The sequence below is a fragment of the Falco biarmicus genome, chromosome 10 (genome assembly GCF_023638135.1).
Source record: "Falco biarmicus isolate bFalBia1 chromosome 10, bFalBia1.pri, whole genome shotgun sequence".
NCBI lineage: Eukaryota > Metazoa > Chordata > Aves > Falconiformes > Falconidae > Falco > Falco biarmicus.
In genome coordinates this window covers 37524296-37547500 of record NC_079297.1, presented here as the reverse complement: position 1 = coordinate 37547500, position 23205 = coordinate 37524296, and the positions used below count along the sequence as shown (strand labels likewise).

Genomic DNA, 23205 nt, shown 5'->3' with positions numbered 1-23205 from the left:
CAACACTGATGTGATAATATATAATAATTTCACTAAAACTTAATGAAATTCAGAGTTATCTGAGGGAGAAGGATAAAAGTTGTTTATTTTTATTTGAGGCTTGGAGCATATTGGACTGCTTTCTGCCAGAAGTCTGATTTAAAATCTTTCACACTATTCGCTGACGACGAGATTCCTGTGGTACTTGTGTGTATGTTTGGAAGCCCTGGCTTCTCACAGCTGTTTTAGCAACATATCCAGTGGTGGGAGTGAGTTGTCAGTAAGAGCCTCCCTGTGGCATAAAGGGGTCTGCCAGCAAAATCTGGCCTGCTAATGGGAATTGCTGGTTGCCCTGTCAGTGGTCCTGAGCTGGTGTTTCTCTGAGACTCGCACCTTACGCAGAACTTCTGCTTACGCAGATACTTGTCCTGTCTGCTAGACTGAACAATTAGCTGTTTCTGTCAGCAAATGAAATGCAGCAGAGATGATCTTGGAGTAAAGTGAAAAGTAAAAGGAAATTATTTCGAAGTGTTCTCTACCAGAGCAGGAGGAGGGAAACTGAAATATCATTGATCAAATTACTGCACGGTTTGTAACAGGCACCTAGTGAAGCTGAGCTTTGCCCAGTACATATGTCTGGAAGCCCTACTGTTGCTCCTCTGGAGCCGGTTTCTTTATTTGTTTGTTTGTTTTTCCCCTGATGTGTATTCCCCTAGTCTAACACGCCAGAGAGCCACACGGTGCGCCAGTTCCATTTCACCTCCTGGCCAGATCATGGAGTGCCGGAGACAACAGACCTTCTCATCAACTTCAGACACCTTGTTCATGAGTACAGCAGTCAAAATCCAATCGACTCTCCTACTCTGGTGCACTGCAGGTAGGAAGAACATATTTGTGTTAGACACATTTTTATCTTCTGGCTTTTTTAAAAACAATTCTTTTCAATGTGATTTAGAAAAAGAAAAAAAAAAAGTAAGTCTCTTTGCTTAAGGCCATGGGCTAATCATCCTGCCAAATTAAAACCTTTGCCCCATGCCTCAGAAAGGTAGCAATGCTATATAGGTAGCAAAGTACATGACACAAAATTTCATTAGAATAGACCCTGTGTCCTAGCCTGGAAAACTTAGCTCAAGAAGCTGCCTTTTCCAGTACTTTTACAGGTAACCTTGTGCCAGTGCAAGACTGGGAAGCCCAAAAGCATGTCCTCCCTCCCTGTTGGTGGTAGTAAGAACCACCCACTGGGCTGCAGAGGCTTTTAGTACCCGTGCCACTGCAATAAGAGAAAGCATTTTGCTAGACTCACTGGTGTTTTGGCAGGCCACTGGTGAGCAGGTGGTTGAGAGAAAGCAGTAAATAGCTTTCCCCATGTCACTGCAGTGCTGGTGTTGGGAGGACAGGAACATTCATTGCCATTGACCGCCTGATTCAGCAGATTGAAATGGAGAACACTGTGGATGTCTATGGAGTGGTGTATGATCTTCGCATGCACCGACCTTTAATGGTGCAAACTGAGGTAAGGCTGTCTTTCGTCCAGCAGCATGTTTTTCCAATATGCGTAATAATCCAGGAAGGGTAGGCTCAAGGTGTACTTCAAAATTATAGGAAGATTAGATACTAAGAAGCAATCTGAAATTGCTTTTTATTTGATATTTATTTATCTTCCCTCCTTCCTGCCTCATCTCTTCCCACGAAAGTAGTTGCAGCCAGGGGCCATAGTACATCCGAGCAATCTCTTTACAGAGTACTTTGTAGGAGTGGCATTTGCAGCTGGAAAGAATCAAATCCTGAAAAAGTTGGTTTGTTTTGGTTTTGGGGGGCTTTTTTGCAGCTTCTTTCACCCATGTGAGTTTTATAGTTTTATCCTTACAGCTGTGAGCCAGAATTATCTTCAGTCAAGTCGTCTCAGTTCTGTTCTGCAGGAACACCCATGTTCCTGTTGAAATTATGACATCAGTCTGGACAGGTGTGTGGATTAACTCAAGCTGATCTGAAAAAGGCTGTAAACTGTCCATCATGAAGGTCTTTTAAGAGGGAGTTAGGCATGACGGAAAACTTGATCCTAGTTCTTTACGGAGGGTTGATCAGATGATGTCATGAGGTCCTTTCCAGTCCTGTTTCCCATGAACTATACGTACAACTTCTAAAATATACTCCCCGATAGCATTCAGCGCAGTGCATCCGAACCCCAGAATCTGTATTCAGGAGCAGAATTACTTCCAAAATTGAGTTATTTTCTAGAAATGTATTACCCTCTCTTTCTTTCATCAGGACCAGTACGTCTTCCTAAACCAGTGTGTTATGGATATTATTAAATCCCAGAAAGACAAGAAAACAGATCTTATTTACCAAAACATGACAGCAATGGCAATCTATGAGAATTTCACACCTGGGCCAGGCTTCGGGAAGGCAAATGGCTACCACGCATAGCCTGGAAGGAATGCCATGTCTCCAGGAGGCGTTACCTGCACATAGGAAAGGGAGATGTTCTGCTCAAGTTTTCCAGGATTGTGTGGAGTGTCTGGCTTCTCCAGTTCTGTCTGCATTTGACGATGTGATCTGCGGAAGGAAAACCAATTCTGTCAGGAGCTGCAGATTGATATAAAAGAAAAACAAAACAAAAAACAAACCAAGCAAAACTATTTAAAGTTAACAGAAGAATCTTGCTTTTTCTTGGGAATTTAACAGTACTGATAAGTGAAAATAGCATTTGCAGTATGAACGGTGAGCTAGTATTTAATATTAAAATAATAACACAAGCTTTTTATTACAATTTTATATGATTTTATTTACAGACACCAGGCTTGTGGGCTGTTTTAATATATTTAATTATAAGTTTCAGGAACATATTTTATCTACTGTATCTGATTACTTAGCTAATAGATATGTGCCTCTGTGAGTTTTGGGGTTTTTTTTTCTGTGTTCCTGTTTATTTAAAAAAGGAGTACAAACAGCTCCTTCAAATGGACATTTATATTTGGAAATTGTGCCTTTTCCAGTTGCTACTCTAGAAAAAAACCAGCAGAGATTCTATTTTTGTACTGAAACTCCTAATGAGAACACAGATTTTTAAATAAGGCTTATGTCAAACTTAACTGTAGTTGCACTGTTGGCAGGACTCTCCAGAAGTTTGGAGGTGAGCTTTGTTTTTGCATTTCACCACAAATAGCCCCTGCCTTAATGTTTCGGTGCCTCTGCTAGAGCAAAAGGAGTGTGGTCTGTCACTCCAAGCTTTAACTATAGTAAAAAAAAACTGAGCAAGTGAGTATGTGAATGTGTGTGCGGGTATGTGTGGGTGTGTATGAAGGACAGAATAGCTTCTCCCTGTTCCTGGCTGATATTCCTGTTTTTATACAATTTATAATGATTTATTTAAAGGTGCAATATATAATTTACTGAATAATGATCACTCTATTCTAATAGAGTTTTACTCAGGTTGGTGTCTTTTTATCATTGTTGTTGTTTTTTCTCAAATATATAAATCTGTGAAAATGTCGAAACGAAGGTTCCATGTGTCCAAGCACTCCCAGATTGACAGGCTTTACTGTTTCTACCAGAACAAATTGCACAAAATTCTCCTGTAAAGACCAATTTCTCAGTTGTTTTAGCCATTCAAAACTGAGACGCATCTTACCTGCCTGCATCTCATTGACCTAATGTAATGGTTTTATAATTACCTGCAATATACTGCTGCTGTTGTTTTAACTGGTCCTTTTAAAAATGGAACAAACAAGCAGAAACCCCCTAGCTGCTGATTTTACAAGTCAAGGATCAGATTGGAATTATTTTGCTGGTACATAACTGCTAGACTTATGAAGGCATTACCAATGAAGGACTTCTTAATTTTAATTAGGTGGGGGTGGGGGGTGGGGGGGTGTAGTTTTTGGTCTTTGGATCATTGCACTGGTTGCATTGCAGAGGAATACAAAGTTTATGAATAATGCTATAGAATAGCTATAAAGTGGTGAAAGTCTTATGAAGGTTTAATAACCAGAGTCCCTGGTATTCTGCTGCTTTGTTTTGTGTTGTTTTGGGTTTTTGTTTGTTATAGCAGAGTTGTCAGAAGAAGCTACAGATGCTAGGAGTGTATGTGACAGTACAGTGGAACCTGGCGACCTCAGAGTCCACTGTCAGCTGAAGGAAAATGTAGCAATTCCTGGTGCACAGCTGTAACTTTACAGGTATACCGTGGAATTTTTTACAACCTGGAGTGAAATTGTGGTGTGCAATGTGTGAACAAAACTGGAGGACAAACCACAGTGTGCTTCAGCTTTCAGGGTTTTGGGGAGTGTTTTTTGGGGTTTTTTGTAGCAGCCACTTCTGGGTTCTTGAATATTTTTTTTCTTTCTCTGAAATACTTAAAAAGAAAAAAACAAAAAAAAAACCCCACACACATAAAAAAAATCCCAAAAAACCCCACGAGGTTAATGATCCTGCCTAACTCCATCCAAACTGGCATTCCACGTAGTGGATCTCTCACCTGGCATTCTTTCTAAGCTGCTGTCAGATGACAAAGATAAACCACTTGGACCAAACAGAACCATTCCAAAGGAACTGGGAGGGAAGAAAGTCTGCCCCTTAGTCATGTTATATTTTTCTCTCTTAAGCTTTCAATTACTGCACATCTGTGCAGAGCGCAGAGACAGTATTGATTACGGCAGGTCTCCCAAGAACTTGCTGCCTTAGGGTGCTGAATGCTCTCTTGCTTCAGAAGGCCCTTGTTTTGTATAGCACAGAAGAGAGGGAGACTAATCTTCTATGCTAGATCACGTTTGCATTGTATTGCAGCAGAACATCAGAAAACGAGCTTATAATGGTATGTGTTTCTGCCTGGTCACTGCCCAGATACTGTTAGAGAAAGCAAACCTATCTGTCCTGTTGTTTTGATGTTGGAAGCAGGTGCCAAATTCTCCCTTGTGTTGCCATCTAATGAGTATCTGTTTTTAATACACGTGTATTCCCAAATCTGACCCATTGTGAGAAGAGACAGAAGTTGGAAGGAAATGACCTGCTGATAGCAGGTATAGGTGGAAAAAGTTGGTAAGGCTTAAAATGTGGTAAACACAAAGTTGGCCGTAGTATTGATGAGAGGAAGTAGAACATGCCTCATAGAATATCTCTGCAGGAAGAGGAGGATTAAAGGCAATGCTCTACTACCTTGTTGATCTGTCTTGGTCAAGATGATGTGAGTTCCTGCAAATACTTTTTTCACTGCCTTCTGATGTTCTGTGTGTTACAGTCGCTGAGGTCTGTCTCTTTGGCCAATGTTTTCTCTTGCTGTTGCTTATGTAAAGATACCTGCTTTTCAGGCTGAAAGCTCCACTGTGTGGCAACTACATCTGCATTTCTGTTCAATTCTTTCTTTCCATTTGGGGCCTGCTTAAGAAGGGAAAAGTTGATGTGTGTCAAATAAGTGACTGCTGAATATCTTGAAATTATGTATAAATCTTAATTGTTTTCATATTTGTTGTACAGGAAATTTCAGCACATGTCTATAATGGTTTTAATGGTTTCATTTGTTTTTAAAGATATAAAAATAACAATTAAAAAGCATCATCCTAGAGCACTTTCTGACTTGTGTTTCCTTTCTTGGGGTTTTCTTCTCAGTTCCTTTTGAATAAAATTAATTTTCTAGAATACCCATTTAATTTGAGGAGCTTTATAATGGGTAAGGAGAGTGGGCTCCCATCCTGTAGGGTGGCACATGAGTTGGGTACGTATTACGGTCACTAGGGCTCCCTGCGAGGGTGTTAATCTGTCATTGAGCCTTGCCTGGTGGAACAGGGCCTGATGCTGTTGTGTTCTGGCAGTTGGTGGTCTCTCTAAATGAAGAGCTTGGTACCGGTTAAAGGAACAATAACTTCATCCAAGGTCAGTCAAAAGATTTCCGCTAACTGAAACAGCCTTGAGGGAGGACCAGTGTTTCTAGGACTCCTTTACTTCCACAAAACCAAGAGTGATGGCTTTTTCATCCCTTGAAAGAGGTGTCCTGTTGTCAGGGGGTGATGACAGAAGCGGGTGCAGAAATATCTTGGTAATGTTGTGTTATAGCTGGCTTCTTGATTACAGATTACCTGACTGCAGATGGATATAAAATTACCATATAAATCTTGTGTCTTCTAAAATTCTTGGTTTCCATTCCTGGTTGCCATCTGAATCACTCCCAAGGAGGATCACATGCCTGGAGGGTGATACTGGCACTCAATAGCTCTGCAATTTATCACGGGGTGCTGACACTTACTGTAAAATCTTATGATCCTCCATCATAACTCTGGTGCGTTTTCTGAAACAACCACATGGTGAGAGGGGAAGAGCAAAGCGTGATTGTCTCATCATCTTCCAGTGGGAGAACGTGCCAGCCACATGATGGTTGTTAGAGTGCGCTGCATGAGACTTTCTGCAGAAGAGAAGCTGTGACAAGGAACTTCCCAGCGTAGGACCTGCAGCAGGTGACCACCACTACCAGGGCCAATCAGCCTCGGGGACACTTTTAGGGAGCAAAATCCCTCACTTTTTTGTTTTCCTTAAATCAGATTTGAAATATTAGAACTTCAGTAAAGCCAAGTGTTCTGGATGTCATATGGAGTGTTAGTCTGTTGGGGTGGGCAGAACAGATCCTGTGTATCTGGAAGTCTCATTCTGTACCTGGTGGTGCCATGTATTAGGTTTACTGACTTTGAGAATAAAAAGGTGGAGTTCAGACAGGAAAGGATGTAATCTTCCTGTCCTGTTCTTTGCTTGATAAATGGTATGTAGTCTGGAATACTGCTCCCTTGCATGCCCTTCCTGGCTGGGTGCTATCAGGCAGCAAATGGATTTTGGAGATGAACAGATGTGGATGTTCTTGCAGAAGAGGGACAGAAATGGGAGCTTGGAAGGGAAAAACACCTGAAAACTTCACACACTTTGCTTTTTTCAAGCAAAAAAGGAAAAGTCTCTTAGCTATGGCAAAGATGCTAGGTGTTAACAGTTCCTGGGTGTTCTGAGTAAAAGTTAATTAAGAAATGCAGATGCAATCACTTTCGTCCAGGGGCAGAATGAGGGGCAAGCAAGGATCAACAGTTTGTTTCTGAGGCAGGTAGGTACAGTGTTCTCCTCACACCCACCAGGGAAGTTACTGTGCTTCCTTTTCCCAGTTACTGTGGCACTGCTTCAGGGAGGCCCTTTCAGCTCTTCCCATAAGACCTCGTGTCACTGAAAACTCTGGCTTTAAATGGTTCCATTTTTGTTAACAGACATCATCTCCTGACAGCCAGAAGCAAACCTAGCAAATCAGCCCCTCACACCAAGAAAAGGTAGCCTAGTTTGATCCAAAATGAGTTACTTTAACTCATGTTTTACCGTCAACTTTCCAAGTGACTAGGGAAAAGCCAGCTTGTGTGGAACAATGTTCTGGATGTAATGCTAGTGTTTCATAGACACCCCTAGTGTATTAATAATGCTTACAAGAAAACTGCTAGGGACACAAAAGCTGTGTGCTCAGTGTGCTAGGGACAAAAGCACTCCTTGCACACTGTGCTGTGTCTCTGCCCTTGTTTCTGTGCAGGGCAGGATGGGCAAGGCAACTGGTATTCCCTTAAGATACTTCTTAGACTCATTTGTTTTGGTTTTTTAGTTGGCAGTTTTCTGATGTGGTGCTTCTAGTGCTGGGAATGTACTATCAGAAGGAAAACAGGCTCTTTGGTAAAGGCTGATCTAACATCTGTTCTTGATTAAGATATGTGCCTACCTAAAAGGTGATCGCTGTCTCTCCAGAAAGGAAATACAGCCTGTTCATTTCTGCTGTAAGCCTCCAGATGGCACATGATACCTCTGTTCTTTCCAGGGAACGCTTTTCCTGCGAGGCTGCTCGCTTTTTCACTTCCTTCCCAGACTCTGATAACCTCCCACCACCCCATGTGCTGTTTCACCTTTCTTCTCCCCACGCTATGGGTACAAAGCCTGTCCCCTCCAGCCCTGGCTCACGTCAATGCCACCCAGGTCACCATGCCCGTTTAAGGCTGTCTGCCTGCTCCACAGGTGCTAGGTACCTCATGCTCACCTGTGGAGTGTTGTATACCTGATCAGGTAACTTTTTGAAAAAGCTCTTAAGTTCAGCAATAGCCTGACAATGCCAAATAATCCTTGGCTTTTAACACCTGAGCATTGCTAGGTGTTTTCTGATGGTGCATGTAGTCCAAGGTGAGGACTGGCTTGGACCAGCCTGAAGCTGGTTATTCAGTATTGTCGGCTGTGCGGTCGTTTCCCAGTTTGTCTGCTCCACAGCTTTTCTCAGCAGTGATGGATTTATAGGATTGCCGAACGCAGTGCAGATACATCAATAAAGACAGCAAGACGTCCTTACTCATACTGCTCAACATAAAAAACAGTAAAAAGGCTATTTCAGTTAATGAATCTGTGTATGTGTGTGTAACGCTAACGAAGTTTCTTCCACACCTTTTTTTACAAGTCTTTAGGGAGGTTTTAAATGCACCTTTTAAAGCATCTGGCAACATCTGGTGAGTTACTTTGGCTTCTTCCTTCTCCAGCCTGAAATACAGAAAGATTTCAATGCAAAGCACGCGATTTTTCACGAGCACAGCTATAATGGAGATGAGTGTGTGAGGGACCTTCAGCAAATGCCCTAAATCTACTGGAAAGTGTGTCTACACCTACTCGGCTGCTTGCAATGAATGAGGAATAAATCAAAACTAGAAGTAACACCTCAACTCCAAACTTCCCATGCTTGTATATCAGCACCGGTCCCATGGAAGATCTGCTCTGTGCAGGGTCTGACTGAGCTGAACTGCTCTCAGCTATTGTCTCCAGGCCAGATCGATGTTCCCAGCGCTGGCACTGGCAGGGCAGGTTGGCACATGCTGGAGGAAGGCTGAGCTCTGGAGTCCAGTTACCGAATTGCTGAGAAAAATTTCTGGACAATCAGGATCAATCAAACCTTTAAAACCATTGTAATTTAATAATAAGTCATGTCTAAAGCTATTGGATTGGTTTTCTTCCACCTGATGATGTCCTAAAATGTGACTGAAATGGCAGCCAATAGATTTCAAAGTGAGACCATCAATATTTTTATTTGTCAAGCTCACTGCCAGCACATTAGTACCAGTGACACTATTTCTGTTAAGACACTTGATATTGCCATTTGGTATTTTGAGAATGAACTTTTTAGGGTTTCAGAAAGCATTGCCTTTAAAAAATGCTTCCAAACAAAGATCTGAACAGTTCCACATTAACTGAAAAAAAATCTTTCTTGGGAATTGCTTTCCATTTTATTTCTTCACAATTTGGACATTTTTTAAAAGCAATTTAAAGTAAAGATGAATGGTTGACTGTTTCAATCAGGATTTAAGAATATATTCCAATTTTGTTTCTCTAAAATGTGTTTTGTAGTCAAGGGGACTGAAATACTGAGAAATGCAAAGAAAGCACCAGTTTCACTCACATGTGGAGCATGCCCTTATCTCTGCTCGACAACCCTTGGTCAGAGGAGAGAGGGAGTGAAGGCATACACAGAGCAAACAGCTTGCATAGAGCTTTGGCAAACCAAGCTGATTTTTTTGAGCAAAATTAAGCACCCAGTTAGAAAACAGTGGTACAGAGAATAGGGAATCTGAATATATATGGATGTCAATCAGTAACAGCTGCTTAAACTTTCTGCAGATGGTAACCTGAGTCATCTAGAACTGAAGACTAATTACCCGAACACTGACAGCTCTCCTATATGTAGATTTTGATATTGAAGTAGGTCAACACATATCATGTATAGGACACGTACTTTTTTCCACGGTATTCTCTTATGCGATTTATAGGTTTGTTAGTGCCTTATTCTAAGCAGCTGTGGAAAGTATGTGCTTTTTCCTGAAGAGTGTTGCACTGAGCCATCCATTATGTGTATTTAGGTACTCGACTTTCCATTTCACAGACACAAGTTAAATATCTTTTAAAATATTTTTTTTCCTCTTATGTTATTCCAATGCCATGTAAGCATGCATGGCTGGGTAGGCTGAAATTTTAAAAGTCAGTCTGAGGAAGCCAAAATGTTATTACCAAACCAGGGCCTTAAGACTCTTTCAAGGTCACTGGCTTTAAATGATATTAGAGGTATGTGGAAGTATTATTCTGTAGAACACGGTCAGTTGGTTCCAGATGAAATATTATTATAGTTGCAATTTATTACATAAAGTGATCAATATGTTGTAAGTGCTTTTACTAGGTAAAGCCAGAATCTATGTGAAAACACAACCAGCAGCACCACCGTCTGCAGAGGCTGCTCTCTCTGCACTTGGAGAAAACACCACACCACAATTTTTCCTTGGATTGGGCTTTCAATCAGCAAACATTTCAACTTTAAAGGACTTTGCTATTTAGTTTATTTTGGCGAAGGCAGGATGGTTCTGGAGGAGTCAAGCTGGCTGCTTTCTGGACTGAGGACAGAGCTGCTGAGGAGGGAAGGTTCATCTCCTGATGAGAATTTGCAGTCGATACAACCAGATGCAGGAGATAAATATAACCAGCAGCTGAACAAGGCACAAAACAGCAGTGTGATGACCATGGTCACTCTAATAGACAGCATCTACAATTGTCTACCATTTTCTGGACTTCTTAGATACAAAATTTTTAGGAGACATTTGAAGGCATTTTTTGTGGTTTTGTTCAGAAGTAGTTCCTTTCAGTAAAGTGGGTGGTGTCGGAATAAAATCAGAGGGGTTTATGGGCGATTCAAAGCCTGGACAATGAATGTTGGTATCATTAACACAGACACCAAATCAGCTATGAAATACCACAAAAAGGACCGGCAAAACAAATTGACATCTTTGCCAGCAGCTGCATTGTGGGGCTGAATCGCTTTCCCATGAGCTGGAGGAAGCAGAATGCACTCTCGCTGCGCCGGAGCCAAGGGGCTGTGGAGGGGAAAACCTGCATGTTTCGCTGCAGGTATGTGCTGCAAATGTTTGCAGATGTGAAGCTGCGGTGCCTTTTCTTCTTATTTCACACAACAGAGAAGGGGAAAAATAAAGCATTTCCACATAGTTGAATAATTTCATTGCAACTAATTGCATCTTAATAACCTGGGACTGGACCAGAAACCAGCGGGCAAACAGCAGGGTAAGATTAGTGTGGAGTTTCTCACCAGCCTCCATATAGAGCAGGCTTCGTGCTCCAAGCTGACAATGGCCTTTCAACTTTGCTGATGCATAAGGAAAATTCTTACATGCTAACAGGCAAATTATGATTTCCCATGACTGAAAGACAGGAGCTGCTAAACATAACAAAGTGAGCTTCCCCTGCTCACTAGGACATCTGCCAGTGATCAAATCATGGCTTTCCTTGGCCCACAGTCAGGAGCAAACTGCCTATTCCTGATCAAAAGCACAGTCTGCTTGGGTGGAGACAGTTTAATTATTGGTGATAAATCTGACAAAAGTCCTTTGAAGTGACAGTCTCAGGATGGCACAGTATTCACATATGGGGGAATCAACTGACTAATTACAGCAATAAATAACCTCAACAATGAAACATAAGGTGGGGGTCGGAGCTGCACAAAGTCACAGGCAGCAGGTGTGAGGGTGGCCAGGCTAGGGGGACTTGCTGATGTTTAAGGCTGTGGGTGAGGAAAGAGACATTTGGGGTGAACCAGTCATCTGAGGATGTGCCTGGATTTTTGATCTCGCTCTTGCTATGCAAAAGCAGTTGAGGGACTAGCCCATGAAGTCACAGTGGACAGCACAGTGTTTCACTGTGGTGCATTGCCAGCCTTGCAAAGGAGCTGGCAGGGCTCTGTCTCCCCATCACAGCTGGTCCCCAAGAGCAGCCCACGGCCTTCCGCACCAAACAGAGCCACAGCACAGGAAACCAGGAGATACAATAGGGCTGCAATGGATAGGAAACCCCAAAATAACTCATATGGTTAAATGAAATGCCAACTACTCCTAAGTAACTTCACAGCAAAGGCAGAAAGCAAACAGAAAACAGTGGTGATTAGGGTCTTGCTACACCTGGGCAAATCCCCCTGCCCTGGAAGCTGACTGTTGTAGCTGCAAGGAGGGGTTTGTGAGCAGCCTGCTGTCTCCAGCCCTCCCTACTCTGCTGGTAAACCAAAACCAGGTAGGCTTTCCAATGAGGCCACAGGCCTGCTGGCTGCTAACGGTTGTGGGGAGGACTCATTTCAAAGGGGGAAGTCACAGCAGCTAGATGGATTCCCCTTTGGCAGCAGATGAAAGCCGTGTGGTTTCAGAACAAAGAGCTTGGTTTTGCATGTAGAAAATTAAGAGATCAGCTGAGTAATTTGCCTGGTTTAGGCTGGGATAGAGTTAATTTTCTTCTTAGTAGCTGGTATAGTACTGTGTTTTGGATTTAGTGTGAGAGAAATGTTGATAACACACTGATGTTTTCAGTTGTTGCTAGGTAATGTTTATACTAAGTCAAGGACTTTTTTTAAGTTTCTCAGGCCTTGCCAGCCAGAAGGCTAGAGAGGCACAAGAAATTGGGAGGGAGTACAGCCAGGACAGCTGACCTGAATTAGCCAAAGGGGTACTGCGTGCCATGGAACATCATTCTCGGTATGTAAACTGGGGGGGAAATTGGCCAGGGCTGGGGGACTGCTGCCCAGGAACTGGTTGGGCATCAGTCAGAGAGTGGTGAGCGGTGAGCAATTGTATTGTGCATCGACTTTCTTCTTTTCTCCCTTCCCTTTGCATTTCATTCCTCTTCCCCTCCTTTTCATTATAACTGTTACTATTATTGTGTTTGTTTTATTTTATTTCAATTATTAAAATATTCTTATCTCAACCCTAGAGTTTTACATTCCTTTCCAATTCTCCTCCCCATCCCTCTGGGTGAGAGAGGAGTGAGGTAGCGGCTGCATCGTACTTAGTTACCAGCTGGGGTTAAACCATGACAGTGATATTATGCAAGCTGGAGGTGAAGACTTTAAAGTTAAAAAAAAGCACATTATACTTGATGCATTTGCCTGTGATGCTGACAGAGGCATTCTGTGCTAACTGAAATTGCAGTACAGCACAGGTGAGGATGCTGGGCCAGCAGAACAGTGGCAACAACAGATTTACACCTCTCCTACACTGCAGCACATCACCGTCACTAAAAGGAGGAGAAAGCTGGGGGTTTTAAACACAAATCTATTTGTGGCTGTTTGGAAATGGGGGCTGGAATAAAATGCAAGCGATGGTATCTGGTACTTAAATTACAGAAGCAGTAGTAATTTCTTACTTTTCCTTACTCTTGGCATTGCCTATGGATTTGCATGCTGAGGAACTGACTCGGACAGACCAGGCTGGCATCAAAGGCTTTCTTCTAGGGAAGGCTTCATAGCTCCCATGCATGACCTTTTTGAGCATGAGTTAAAGTAAGGTTCGTTTGGCACTGGCAGCTGAGAACAGCTTTTAAGACACTACTGGCTTACAGGAAAAGCTGCTGTGCTGTACATAATACCTTATTGCATGGGTTGATAGATAAGACTGCCCTGAAAAAGAGTGGACTAAACACAAAGGTGCTACTACTGTGGAAGCAAAGATGTGCCTGCCACCCTGAGGGTATGTACCTTGAAACGCAGAGACATGGAGAAACCCTGGAGAGAGCAAAACACACAGGGGAATAGTCTATGTTGCCCACAAGAACATGTACAGCAAATCTAAAGACAAATAAATAGTGAACAGACAATCATAAAGCTAACAGGAGAGAAAAGAGCAAGTGCAAAGTTAATAGTTTGATTAATAGTAATATGCAGTGAGTTGACTCTGGCTGGCTGGAGCCCCTTGCCCAGCTGCTCTCTCAGCCCCGTCCCCAGCAGGACAGGGGAGAAAGTAAGATAAAAGAGCTCGTGGGCCGAAATACAGACAGGCAGACTACCTATCAATTACCATCATGGGCAAAATGGACTTGGGGAAAATTAATGTATTTCCAATTAAAATAAGTTTGGATAGCAAGAAACAAAGACAAATTAAAGCACACACAGACACCCCTGTCCCCTTTTCCTCAGGCTCAGCTTTGCTCCTTCACTCCCAATCCCTACAGCCAGGCAGGGCTGTGTCTACCATGATCCCTTCTGCCCTCCCTCCTCCTCCTCCTCACGCCTGCCCGGGCAGTGGGAAGGGCAATCGTGCCTCTGGCGGCTCAAGCAGCCCTCAGCCCTCTCCTGCGTCTGGCCCGGCAGTGCTGGCCATCACACTTTGCCCCCTCACACTCTTCCTCTCACTTTCCCCCTCACACTTTTCCTCCTCACACTCTTCCACTCATTCCCGTCACACTATTCCCCCTCACACCTTGCCCCCTCACTCCTCACCATGGGCGCGCTGCGCTCAGGTCGCGGTACCTCCTCCCGGAGGCTCCACAGCTTCGCCTGAGAGGCTGGGCGCCGTGCTGTGGCAGGAACTGGCTGGAACCGGCCGTGGCCGGCACGGGGCAGCCCCCGCCAGCTCTCCTCACAGCAGCCACCCCCCACTGCCGGCAGAGAAGAGCTGTCACCCCGCAGCTGCCAGCCAGCCCTGAGGCGCGCCCAGCCCTTGTGTCACCCAGCGGGTGGGTCTCCCTTCTTCAGATGTTTCCCTCTAAATAGAAATGAAGTGAAAATGTTGCTGAGAGAAACAAGGAGTCCCATGGCAGGTGAGAGCGACCTTAGGGCCATCCAAGGCAGGCGCACCCTGCGGTGGGCAAGAGAAGGTGCTGAGGCAGCTCCTCGGGGCCCGCCATTCTGGGGGCTAGGGGAGGTTGTGTCGGGCCTCACGTCAGGGTTCTGGGGTGCATGTGGGCTGCACCACACTTTTATGGGGTGCACTGGGGTCTCCCCAGCCCACGGCACCTCATCAAGGGACAGGAGGGCTGTTGGGGAGCCCACAGAGGGGCTGACATTTCCATGCATCAGTCCCCTGATCTGACACAGTGCTCCTGTGCCTTCCGAAGGTCTGAACCAAGCTGTCTGGCAAACATGCAGGGGTTTGGTTTCTCTGGCAGAAGTTAGCAATGCCCAGAGCTGGGCCAGGCTGCAGGCTCACACCCTTGAGAGCTGGTGGCAAGGAAGGGCTTGAGTTGTGCTGGATGGATCCTGGCACAAGTGGAAGAGGAAAGGGGGCAAGGGTGGAGGGGTTCATCAATAATTAAACACTGAGACAGAGCAACATACATAATGCATGATAAATTAGTCCAAGCACAGCAGAGGAAGCATGGGTGAAGTTTGTTTCAAAAAATATAAAATAGGATGTGACAAGGTAATAACAGCTGTTTGCTATTTTTTTTCATTTATTTATACAGATTTCCTCCCCCTCACAGTTAGGGGTTCTGCCTAGAGTGGGACAGAAATCGGCAACTAAGCTGGAAAATAAAGTCGTTTCCTGTCAGGTCCTGGTCCAGCAAGCTCCCCATCTGGGAGATCTCCCTCTTTGCTTAGTACTAGACTTTCCTATTTGATAATCTGATGCAATATTTCCTGTGCTGAGAGTCATCCCAGTGGTTTGGGCGGCAGTTTGATTGCAGTTAAGGCGGGCAGGGTTGTGCTTGTAATTCCATGGAAACAGAGGCCCATGTTGACTCACTGTAGCCTTTTCTGATCCCAGTTTCCCCAAATGTCTTTCTCCTTCCAAACTGTATTTGCTATTACAACACAAATTATTTATATTTTAAGATGTTACATTCATTACAGATGGTAATGAGGCTGCCAGCCAGAGGGCATCCACTCTATGCTGCAGTGTCAAACTGATTTAGGTGGGGGGTGGGATATAAATAAAACCCCATTCCTTTCCTTTTTTTGAACAAACCTGGCAGATCTGATGAGTTTTCCTGTAAGCAACACCAAAGGCCAAAAGCTGCATTATTAGACTTGCAAAGTTGCTTCATCTGAATCAAAGTGAGTTCTGAGCAGCATGCCTTTTTTTTTTTTATTTCCCACTGTGAATCACTTAAGGTCTCCTTTCCTGTGTTAATGAATAAGCTAGGTATTTGTCATGATAGATCACAGAACACCATACACAGAAGATGTTTATTACAGGTAGCTGGTACAGCTACCCTGACACAAAAATCCAGCTTTGACGGAGCTCCTTTTGCTCATCATGGGCTGCACTTGGAGTAGGATTGTGTGAAGCCACCAGGAGCTGAGCACTGAGCACTGAGCCTTTCCTACCACTCCTGCACCCTTCACATGAGGGCTTGCTGAAACACCACTCCTTTAATCTTGTCTCTTCTCCCAAGCTCTGTCTGCTTCAAAACTGCCTTCCCCCTTAAAAGCAGGGGGCACTGGATGTCATGCTTGCTAATCTGCCTACTCCGAAGAGGGTATCTTACTTCTCGCAGGTGTAAGCAATACACAGGGAAATATTTTTGTTACTAACTGCAGGCTGCATTTTTCCACTCTAGGACAGATGCATGTTTTCTGGTGCATATTGCAGTTCTTTGCCTAGGATTGCACTTGGATTTTTCCGTGTTTCTGGAGCTGACAGGACAGTACCCTCAAGCAGGGACTGCTTAGGCTTGAGGTGAGGGAAAAAACAGTCTGAGTTCTGATTATTTTACTGTTTTTTCCTGTATGTGGGCTTTCATCTTTCCTTGCTAGAAAGGGTAAAACTATGGAAAGTGTCTTGCTGTCATGTGTGCACAAAGTGTGAAGGGTTGAGTATAGACTAGCTGTCCCCCCAAAATCAGTATGTTCTCTTTAAACATTGAAGTCACCTATATATAAAAAAAAAAAAAGTATTGAAAAAACATGTAAATATTGAGCCCATAAGATATGCAAGAATAGAAGACTGCTATTAAAAGGCTAAAATTACACAACCCCCTCACTAAAGGCACACAGATGCAGTTGCATATCCAGGTGCTAGAAGGGATGGGGAAGAGGGAAGCAGCTTTTGATCTCGAATTACCAAGAAGCCAATGCAGTTTTAACAGCCTTAGCTCTAACTAGTGAAGATATGCTTCAGTTTCTTGAAGTATCACAGGCTTCCTGCATGCTGCTGGGCTTTCCCAGTAGTAAGAAAGTAATGTAACTTTCCCACAAGTAATGTTCTACTTCACAAAGACATCCTAAGGATAAATGCACTAAAGAGAATAAAAATGTGCTATAGCCAGGCAGAACAGAAGCATACTATGGAAACTCCTCAGTGAGCAGGTTCGGCAGGTAAGCAGAGCTCTGCTTTTTTTCTTCTTTTTGTGTGTAGGGTTTTTCCTGTTCAGCTGTTGCAATGACTCACTGATTTGCATGGCCACTCGTGTTACGGTCTCTGAAAAGCTTTGAGCGTATGATTGTGATGATTAAAGCCCCTGTCAGCCATCCCTAATTCAGCTAGATATTTTTCTCTCTCCCTTCTCCTCCTAGAATCTTAATCTAGATGGGCCTTACCACTTTAAAAGTAAAGTGGGACACAGGGATGTGAGAGAGAAAAGGAAAATTTCTGAACTCATTGCCCTGTTCCAAATTAATTAGAGCCAAACCCACCTCAAATATGTGTAGAAAGCAGCTTAGAAAATGCTCTCCATTTAAACGCTGAAACTAGAGTTTACAATGAATGATTAACCAAATCCTGCATCAGCTGCTCTCTGTGCAGTTTGACCACACTCCAGATACACAGGAGGAGAAAACGTAGGTATTTACTGGTTTTCTAGTGCAATGTGCACAACTTACAAAATAAATCAACCCAGTGCTTGTCAGTGGCATGGGATACCAGCACAGCTGCCTGGCTGACTGATTTTTCTTTCATCAGCTATATGAAAATTCAGAACTTCCTGGAGGCAGGCTGCGGTGGTAACCTACTTGGCGTCCCTCTCTTTGGTATGCCACTGCAGTGGCCCCTGGCCTGCTGCTGGCTTTGAGCTCTTCTACTCCCAGAGGTAGGGGGGCTCCTCACTTGCTTGGCATGTTTTCCTTGGTTTCCTTAAGACAGCTGCTTCCAGTAAGTATATGTCCTTATTGTCTTTGCAGCCAAGACACTGTTTTACTAAGCTACTACTTGACAAGCTTCTTTCTGCAGCACCAAGACCACCTCTGAGGGAACACACAGTGCGTAATTGCCTTCAGTGGTGTGTGCTCTCTGCCCAGCACTGCCACTGAATGGACAATATGGAAGTGTAAAGTGGCTTCAAATGAAACCTCACATTTTTAAAGATAGCAGAAGATCCTCAGCTGGAAGAAAAGCCTGTGTGAATTAGCCCGGGTCTATGCCAATTTACATCAAAGGAAAATCCAGATCATAAATGCTTGCACATGTAGCTTTCCAAGATCAAAGTCCAGGCTGCTGTATTCAGTTAGGCTGTGCCTCTGTGCTGCCTGATTTTAGCGTACTGTGGCTCTTCAGAAGCCTCTTTTCCAGCTCAAGTGTAACACCGCCTTCAGCGCTCTGGGGCAACATTTTTGGATTGTGGTTCTCCAAAAGGCTGCAGTGTCATCATGTAAAGGGAGCAGTGGTAGCGCTGTCTTGTGTAAATAAGTGAAGAAGCATCCATACCAAAACAGGAGATAAAGAAAAAGTGGTTATTGTTAATGACAGTCTTGCTGACCCTATTCAAATATAACTGTTTTTTTCCTTACCATTTGCTTTTTCATTAAAAAAGCCTTCCCATTTTAAGGTGCAGTGTAGCTTTTTGCAAAGTAATAACTTCCCAAGGGGTTGTCTGCACTACAGACAACTTTGTCCTCTAATATGTGTAGATGACAGTCTGTAATGTTACTGCTGAAGATTGGATGGTGTTTGCTTTTCATTTGTGTCAGAAGACTGAAATAAATGTCGGTGGAAACGTGGGCCATGGCCTGGACTGTCCTTATATCGGGTGGCCAGTCAGATTTGCAGATGGAGCACCTTGGTGCAAAACCTCTGTGGAAACAAATCTGAATAGGTTTTACCTGAAAGAAGTTAGGAGACGTAAATGCAAGCAAGGGAGCAAAACAGTGTGCAGAGACTACCTATGCCTTTTCTCTATTAGGATTTCATAGCATGGGTCATCTGCTGTCAAAACCCACTTTTTCAGGCTCGTGACATATAGGTCTGGTCTTCCTCGTCGTGTTAATTGTAGAAGTACACGCCTCCAAAGTCCTTTCCTGACCTGCTAACATGCATAACTGCAACAAATGCCTTGTCATCTTTAGGATTTACCATAGGTTAGCTACCACATACTAAGACTGACTTAGTTTTGGTTTCTTAGTAAGGAAAACTAACATTTCCTGGATGTCCCTGGATGTCAGCCAGCTCCTGGTTGTCACCTCTGTGAGGTCTTATTGCACACTGGGAAATTATGCTGCTGCTGTAGGACTGGCAGGGTGAAATCAAGGGCTCTTCCAAACAGCAGTGAAGTCCAGGATGAACATGTGGGCCTGAGGACGGGATGGCTTCACGCAGCCACTGCAGCAGGTCCAGCTCTGGAAGATAAAATAGAGGTAAGATTGCAATGGTCTCCACACTGCCCACCATGAACAGCATCTCTGTCCTCCAGTGAATGCTAAGTTGTTTGAGCAGTAATTCCCACCACTCCCTACAAAGCTAGGTCTGATATGGTACCCCTGCCCCAGCAGCGTGAATTCACAGCTCCGGATGTCACTGTATTGCTTCCCAGCACAAGGCACCTGCTTGACTGATATTTTACCCTTGTCAGTGTTCAAAATAGTTATGCATCTATTTTAGCCAGGCAAGGCAAGTGCAAATTGTTTTTTATGCAGGATGACTGTGTACAGAAGCACAGGCAGGGGGAAGCTGGATTTTTGGAAAGCAGACCCTTCGTATGGGGCAAAATGCTCGCCCGCACTCTGATGCTGATTTTCTCCTTTATTGGCTGCTCCTGAGCCTGCAACCAGAGGAACGGTCTCCTGTGGAACGGCAGCTTTAGACAATTTTATTGGCTGATGAATCTGATCTTGCCTGGCCACTTTCCAGAAACACTGACTTGCCCGAGACGAGAGTGAGAAGAAGGTTGCTCTGCCTGGGGCTGTAAAGCAATTGTTTCAAGACCAACGTAACACCCATGCCTTGCTGCACGGTAAGTATATAAAGATGGGTCTGTATACACACATATATATACGCATTAAGTGCTTTATAATGTAATTGCTGACACAATTAAATGTGCAGCTGCTGTGGACTGTGTCTCGTTTGCTGGTTAATGATGTGAAAATGTACTTGGTAAATTGCTTGCTGTCACAAAATGCTCCATTAACTCTTGCAATGATCTAAGTGGAAACACTGCATTTGTCTTCCCCTCTGATTATTTCCTGTGCTGCGAGACATTGATTTAAGCTTTTTGCTATGAGAGAACAAAATACAGCTGCAAGATGCTGACATTAAATTGTTTTCTTCAGCTTTATTCTTTTGCTAGTGAAAATTCAAAATACCAGAGCTGCTTGTTAATATTTGCTTAAGTCTAAAAATTGCTGATTAATCTTGCCCTTTCATTTTTTTAAGGGTAACTTCTGTAAAGTTTGATGCTATGGGTTGTTTTGCAAGTTGTGCTTTGCAACAGAGCAAAAATAGGGCAGAGCTAAGAAAGAGAATGTTTCTAATGTAGCCACCAAAGTGTGTGGTGCTCAAAGTGGCAGGATACTGCATTGCACCTACATCAGTTGGAAACAGATAAACATTTCTGGAAGAGCCTCCAAAACTATTGCTACCTAAGGAATTGATGGTTGACCCACAGCACTAGAACAGATTGAAGGAACGCAGCTTTTTAGACTGCAGCAGCTCTATAATATTTAAAGATGCAGCTAATCCTGATAGCACAGCATACCTGCTGCTTCAGAAGTGATGCCGAATATTTTAAGTTTCAGTCTAACAACCTGCAGTGCCTCTGATAGCCAGCATTGATCTGGAAGCTGTAAAGTTTTAACAGCTTTGAGAAACCACCTTTTATCACCGTATTTTTTCAAAATACCTCTCCCTAATGTTTCGTCATTCCTTGTTAGGAGAAGTGAGGTGGCAGTGTTTTCTGCCAACAGATCCCTACTGATGATAGTGCAGGGACGATACAGCATCCTCAGAGCTAAGACAAAGTATTAAATTAAAGGTAAGTAAAGCTATATACAGTCCTCAAACACTTCCTGAGCTAGAACCTGCTGAATTCTTGGGCTGTGCTTAGCACAACTGTGTTGATGGCAACAATGCTTTTCTTCATTCTTCCTGAGGGTCAAGGCGGAACCTGAGCAGCTTCATGATTTGCCTTGGCTGGAATAGCTTTGCAGTACCACACTGGCCTGGGATGCAATGGGTTCCTTGAGGAGCCAGAATGGACAGCGTAGTTCTGGCTATAGCTTCTTAAAATTGCCTCCACCGCAGCTGCCTTTCCAAGCCATGCTGTTACGTTTTGAGAACTGTGGGAAGAGGTTGGAGTAGGAGGGCCAAGTTTTGCAGGTGGAGGAGACATGTGCATTGATTTGCAGCTGTGGTTGTAGGAAGATTTTCCCTATTATGTCCAAGTGAGGAGGAGGGGAGGCCTCACTTGGTGCAATTCCTAGCTGTATTTCAGCTGCAGAAGGAAATAATCCTGTTGAACTCCCATGGCTCCCATGACAAGTGGAATGGCAGTATACGAAGTTGTGTGGCTCTGTTATCACCTGCGGATATAAGAGTGAAATAGGACCTTAATGGGAAATGATGCAGCAAATGTGTTTTAATGTGACTTTGGTGCAATTGTGCCAGGTAGCACTGACAAACTTTGGTGCTGTGTTTTCGAAACATTCATTTTGTTGACGCTGTAAATAGTCTGAACTACTTTTTCGCTTGTTCCTGTGTTTCTACACTACTCCTGCTCCTGTTGCTGGTTGAGGCTTGTAAGGGAGCCATGGGAAGTTGACATTCATACTCATTGGATTTCAAACATCCCTTCTAGAAATCACAGGCACTGGCATTATATGGAAGGCAGTATCTGCAGAACAGAATTATCTAGTTTGTAGGTGTGTTTGTGATTTCCTGAGGTTCTGTTGTGGATTTTAAATTAGGGCTTCTTTCAGGTTAAGATATAAGTAAGTAAGTGGAAAACATAGTACTGACATACCAGCTTGGTATCTTTTCACCCTTCTGGAAAAGTTTTTTATATTAATGTCAATCATGCACCTGTGAAGTTGCAATTTGTGGTTGTTGTAATACTAAAAAGGAAGGAAAAGAGGAAGCAACTGTGAAGATGTGAATTCTGCTAGTTTAAATGAGAACCATTTAAAAGCAACCTGTGGTAGAAATGGAGCTTTACTGCTAAGCAGGATGCAACTTACTTGGGGGCGAGACGCATGGTCCTCTTGATTCTCCAAAGGGCTCTTCGATACCCTGTTACTGGTATGCTGCTGATATGTTTCTGCAAGACAGCAATCCTGCAAAAGCTACAGAGAAGCTACTCATTTATTCTTTGAGCATTTGCAATCAGTCTAGGTAGAAATACCTGTGACTTCTGTCACTGTCAAGCCAAAGGTAGAAGTGGCCTCACTTCAGGTACCCGTGGAATGGGTACCCAAGGAAAATTCCTTGTGCCTGAGCTGTGCCAGTGGCCTCTGCGAGCACTCCCTGGGAAGGGAGAGTGGCTCAGGGCCCTGTGGCAGGGCAGGGGAGAAGGACAGGTCACATCAGATGCTTTACCCTTTGCTGGCCTGCCCCACACACAACTTGTAGGAGTGCGAAGGGCATGACTGCAGCCAGCCTCAAAACAGCATGGCAGATTTTTGCTGTTCTGCCATCAGTTGTCTGGTGTGGTGCTCTGCGCTCCGGCTGCCTCCCCCAGCCTTGTAAATGTGCCTGGGTCCTGATCTTTGTTTTTTTTCTTGCAGTAGATAAAAGATAAGGGCATTTCTAGCCCTTTTGCCTTGAGGAGGGAAAACAGAGAAAAGTGGAAAAATCTCAGAAGAGGAGGCAACTAAAAATATCATAAAGCTTGTGATCTTTGTTAATGGTTATATTTGGCAATTCTGTAGAAATGGATCTGAGAGAAAATTATGATTCTTAAGACTTTAAAAAAGCATTTCTTTGGAAATGTTTTGTTTTTAAATTAAGATGTGAGCAAAGAAAGTGGAAATGCATTGATTTGTATTTTGATGGTTTAAAATATCTTTTGTGCAATGCTTTTACAATATGTTAGTTTAGAATGTGGACTTGCAAATTACAGTAGTATTTTAAAGCACTTAAAATTCAGAACGACATGTAAACTGACTGCAGTGATTTTATTTCCATCTTGGCTGGTTTTGTGTTAGTTTGGATGTGAATTTGTATTTCTGTATGTGTATATAAACATAATCTTATTAACATGTATGTAAGTAGGAAAGTGGTAGGCAAT

At 43.5% G+C, this 23205-nt stretch overlaps 2 protein-coding genes across 4 annotated transcripts in view; both read left to right on the top strand.

Annotated features, from left to right (window-relative positions):
• Positions 1 to 5539, top strand: part of PTPRJ (protein tyrosine phosphatase receptor type J) — a 75739-nt gene extending 70200 nt beyond the window's left edge. For all 3 annotated transcript variants that reach the window (XM_056353599.1, XM_056353597.1, XM_056353598.1), the window contains 3 exons: positions 696 to 856; positions 1357 to 1492; positions 2248 to 5539. In XM_056353599.1, the coding sequence (XP_056209574.1) occupies positions 696 to 856; positions 1357 to 1492; positions 2248 to 2406 (456 nt within the window). In that variant the 3' untranslated portion in view covers positions 2407 to 5539. The remainder of the gene's footprint in view (positions 1 to 695; positions 857 to 1356; positions 1493 to 2247) is intronic.
• Positions 5540 to 19517: 13978 nt separating this feature from the next.
• Positions 19518 to 23205, top strand: part of OSBPL5 (oxysterol binding protein like 5) — a 182317-nt gene continuing 178629 nt past the window's right edge. Inside the window, exon 1 of the mRNA XM_056354277.1 lies at positions 19518 to 19938. Coding sequence (XP_056210252.1) covers positions 19924 to 19938 — 15 coding nt within the window. The 5' untranslated portion in view covers positions 19518 to 19923. The remainder of the gene's footprint in view (positions 19939 to 23205) is intronic.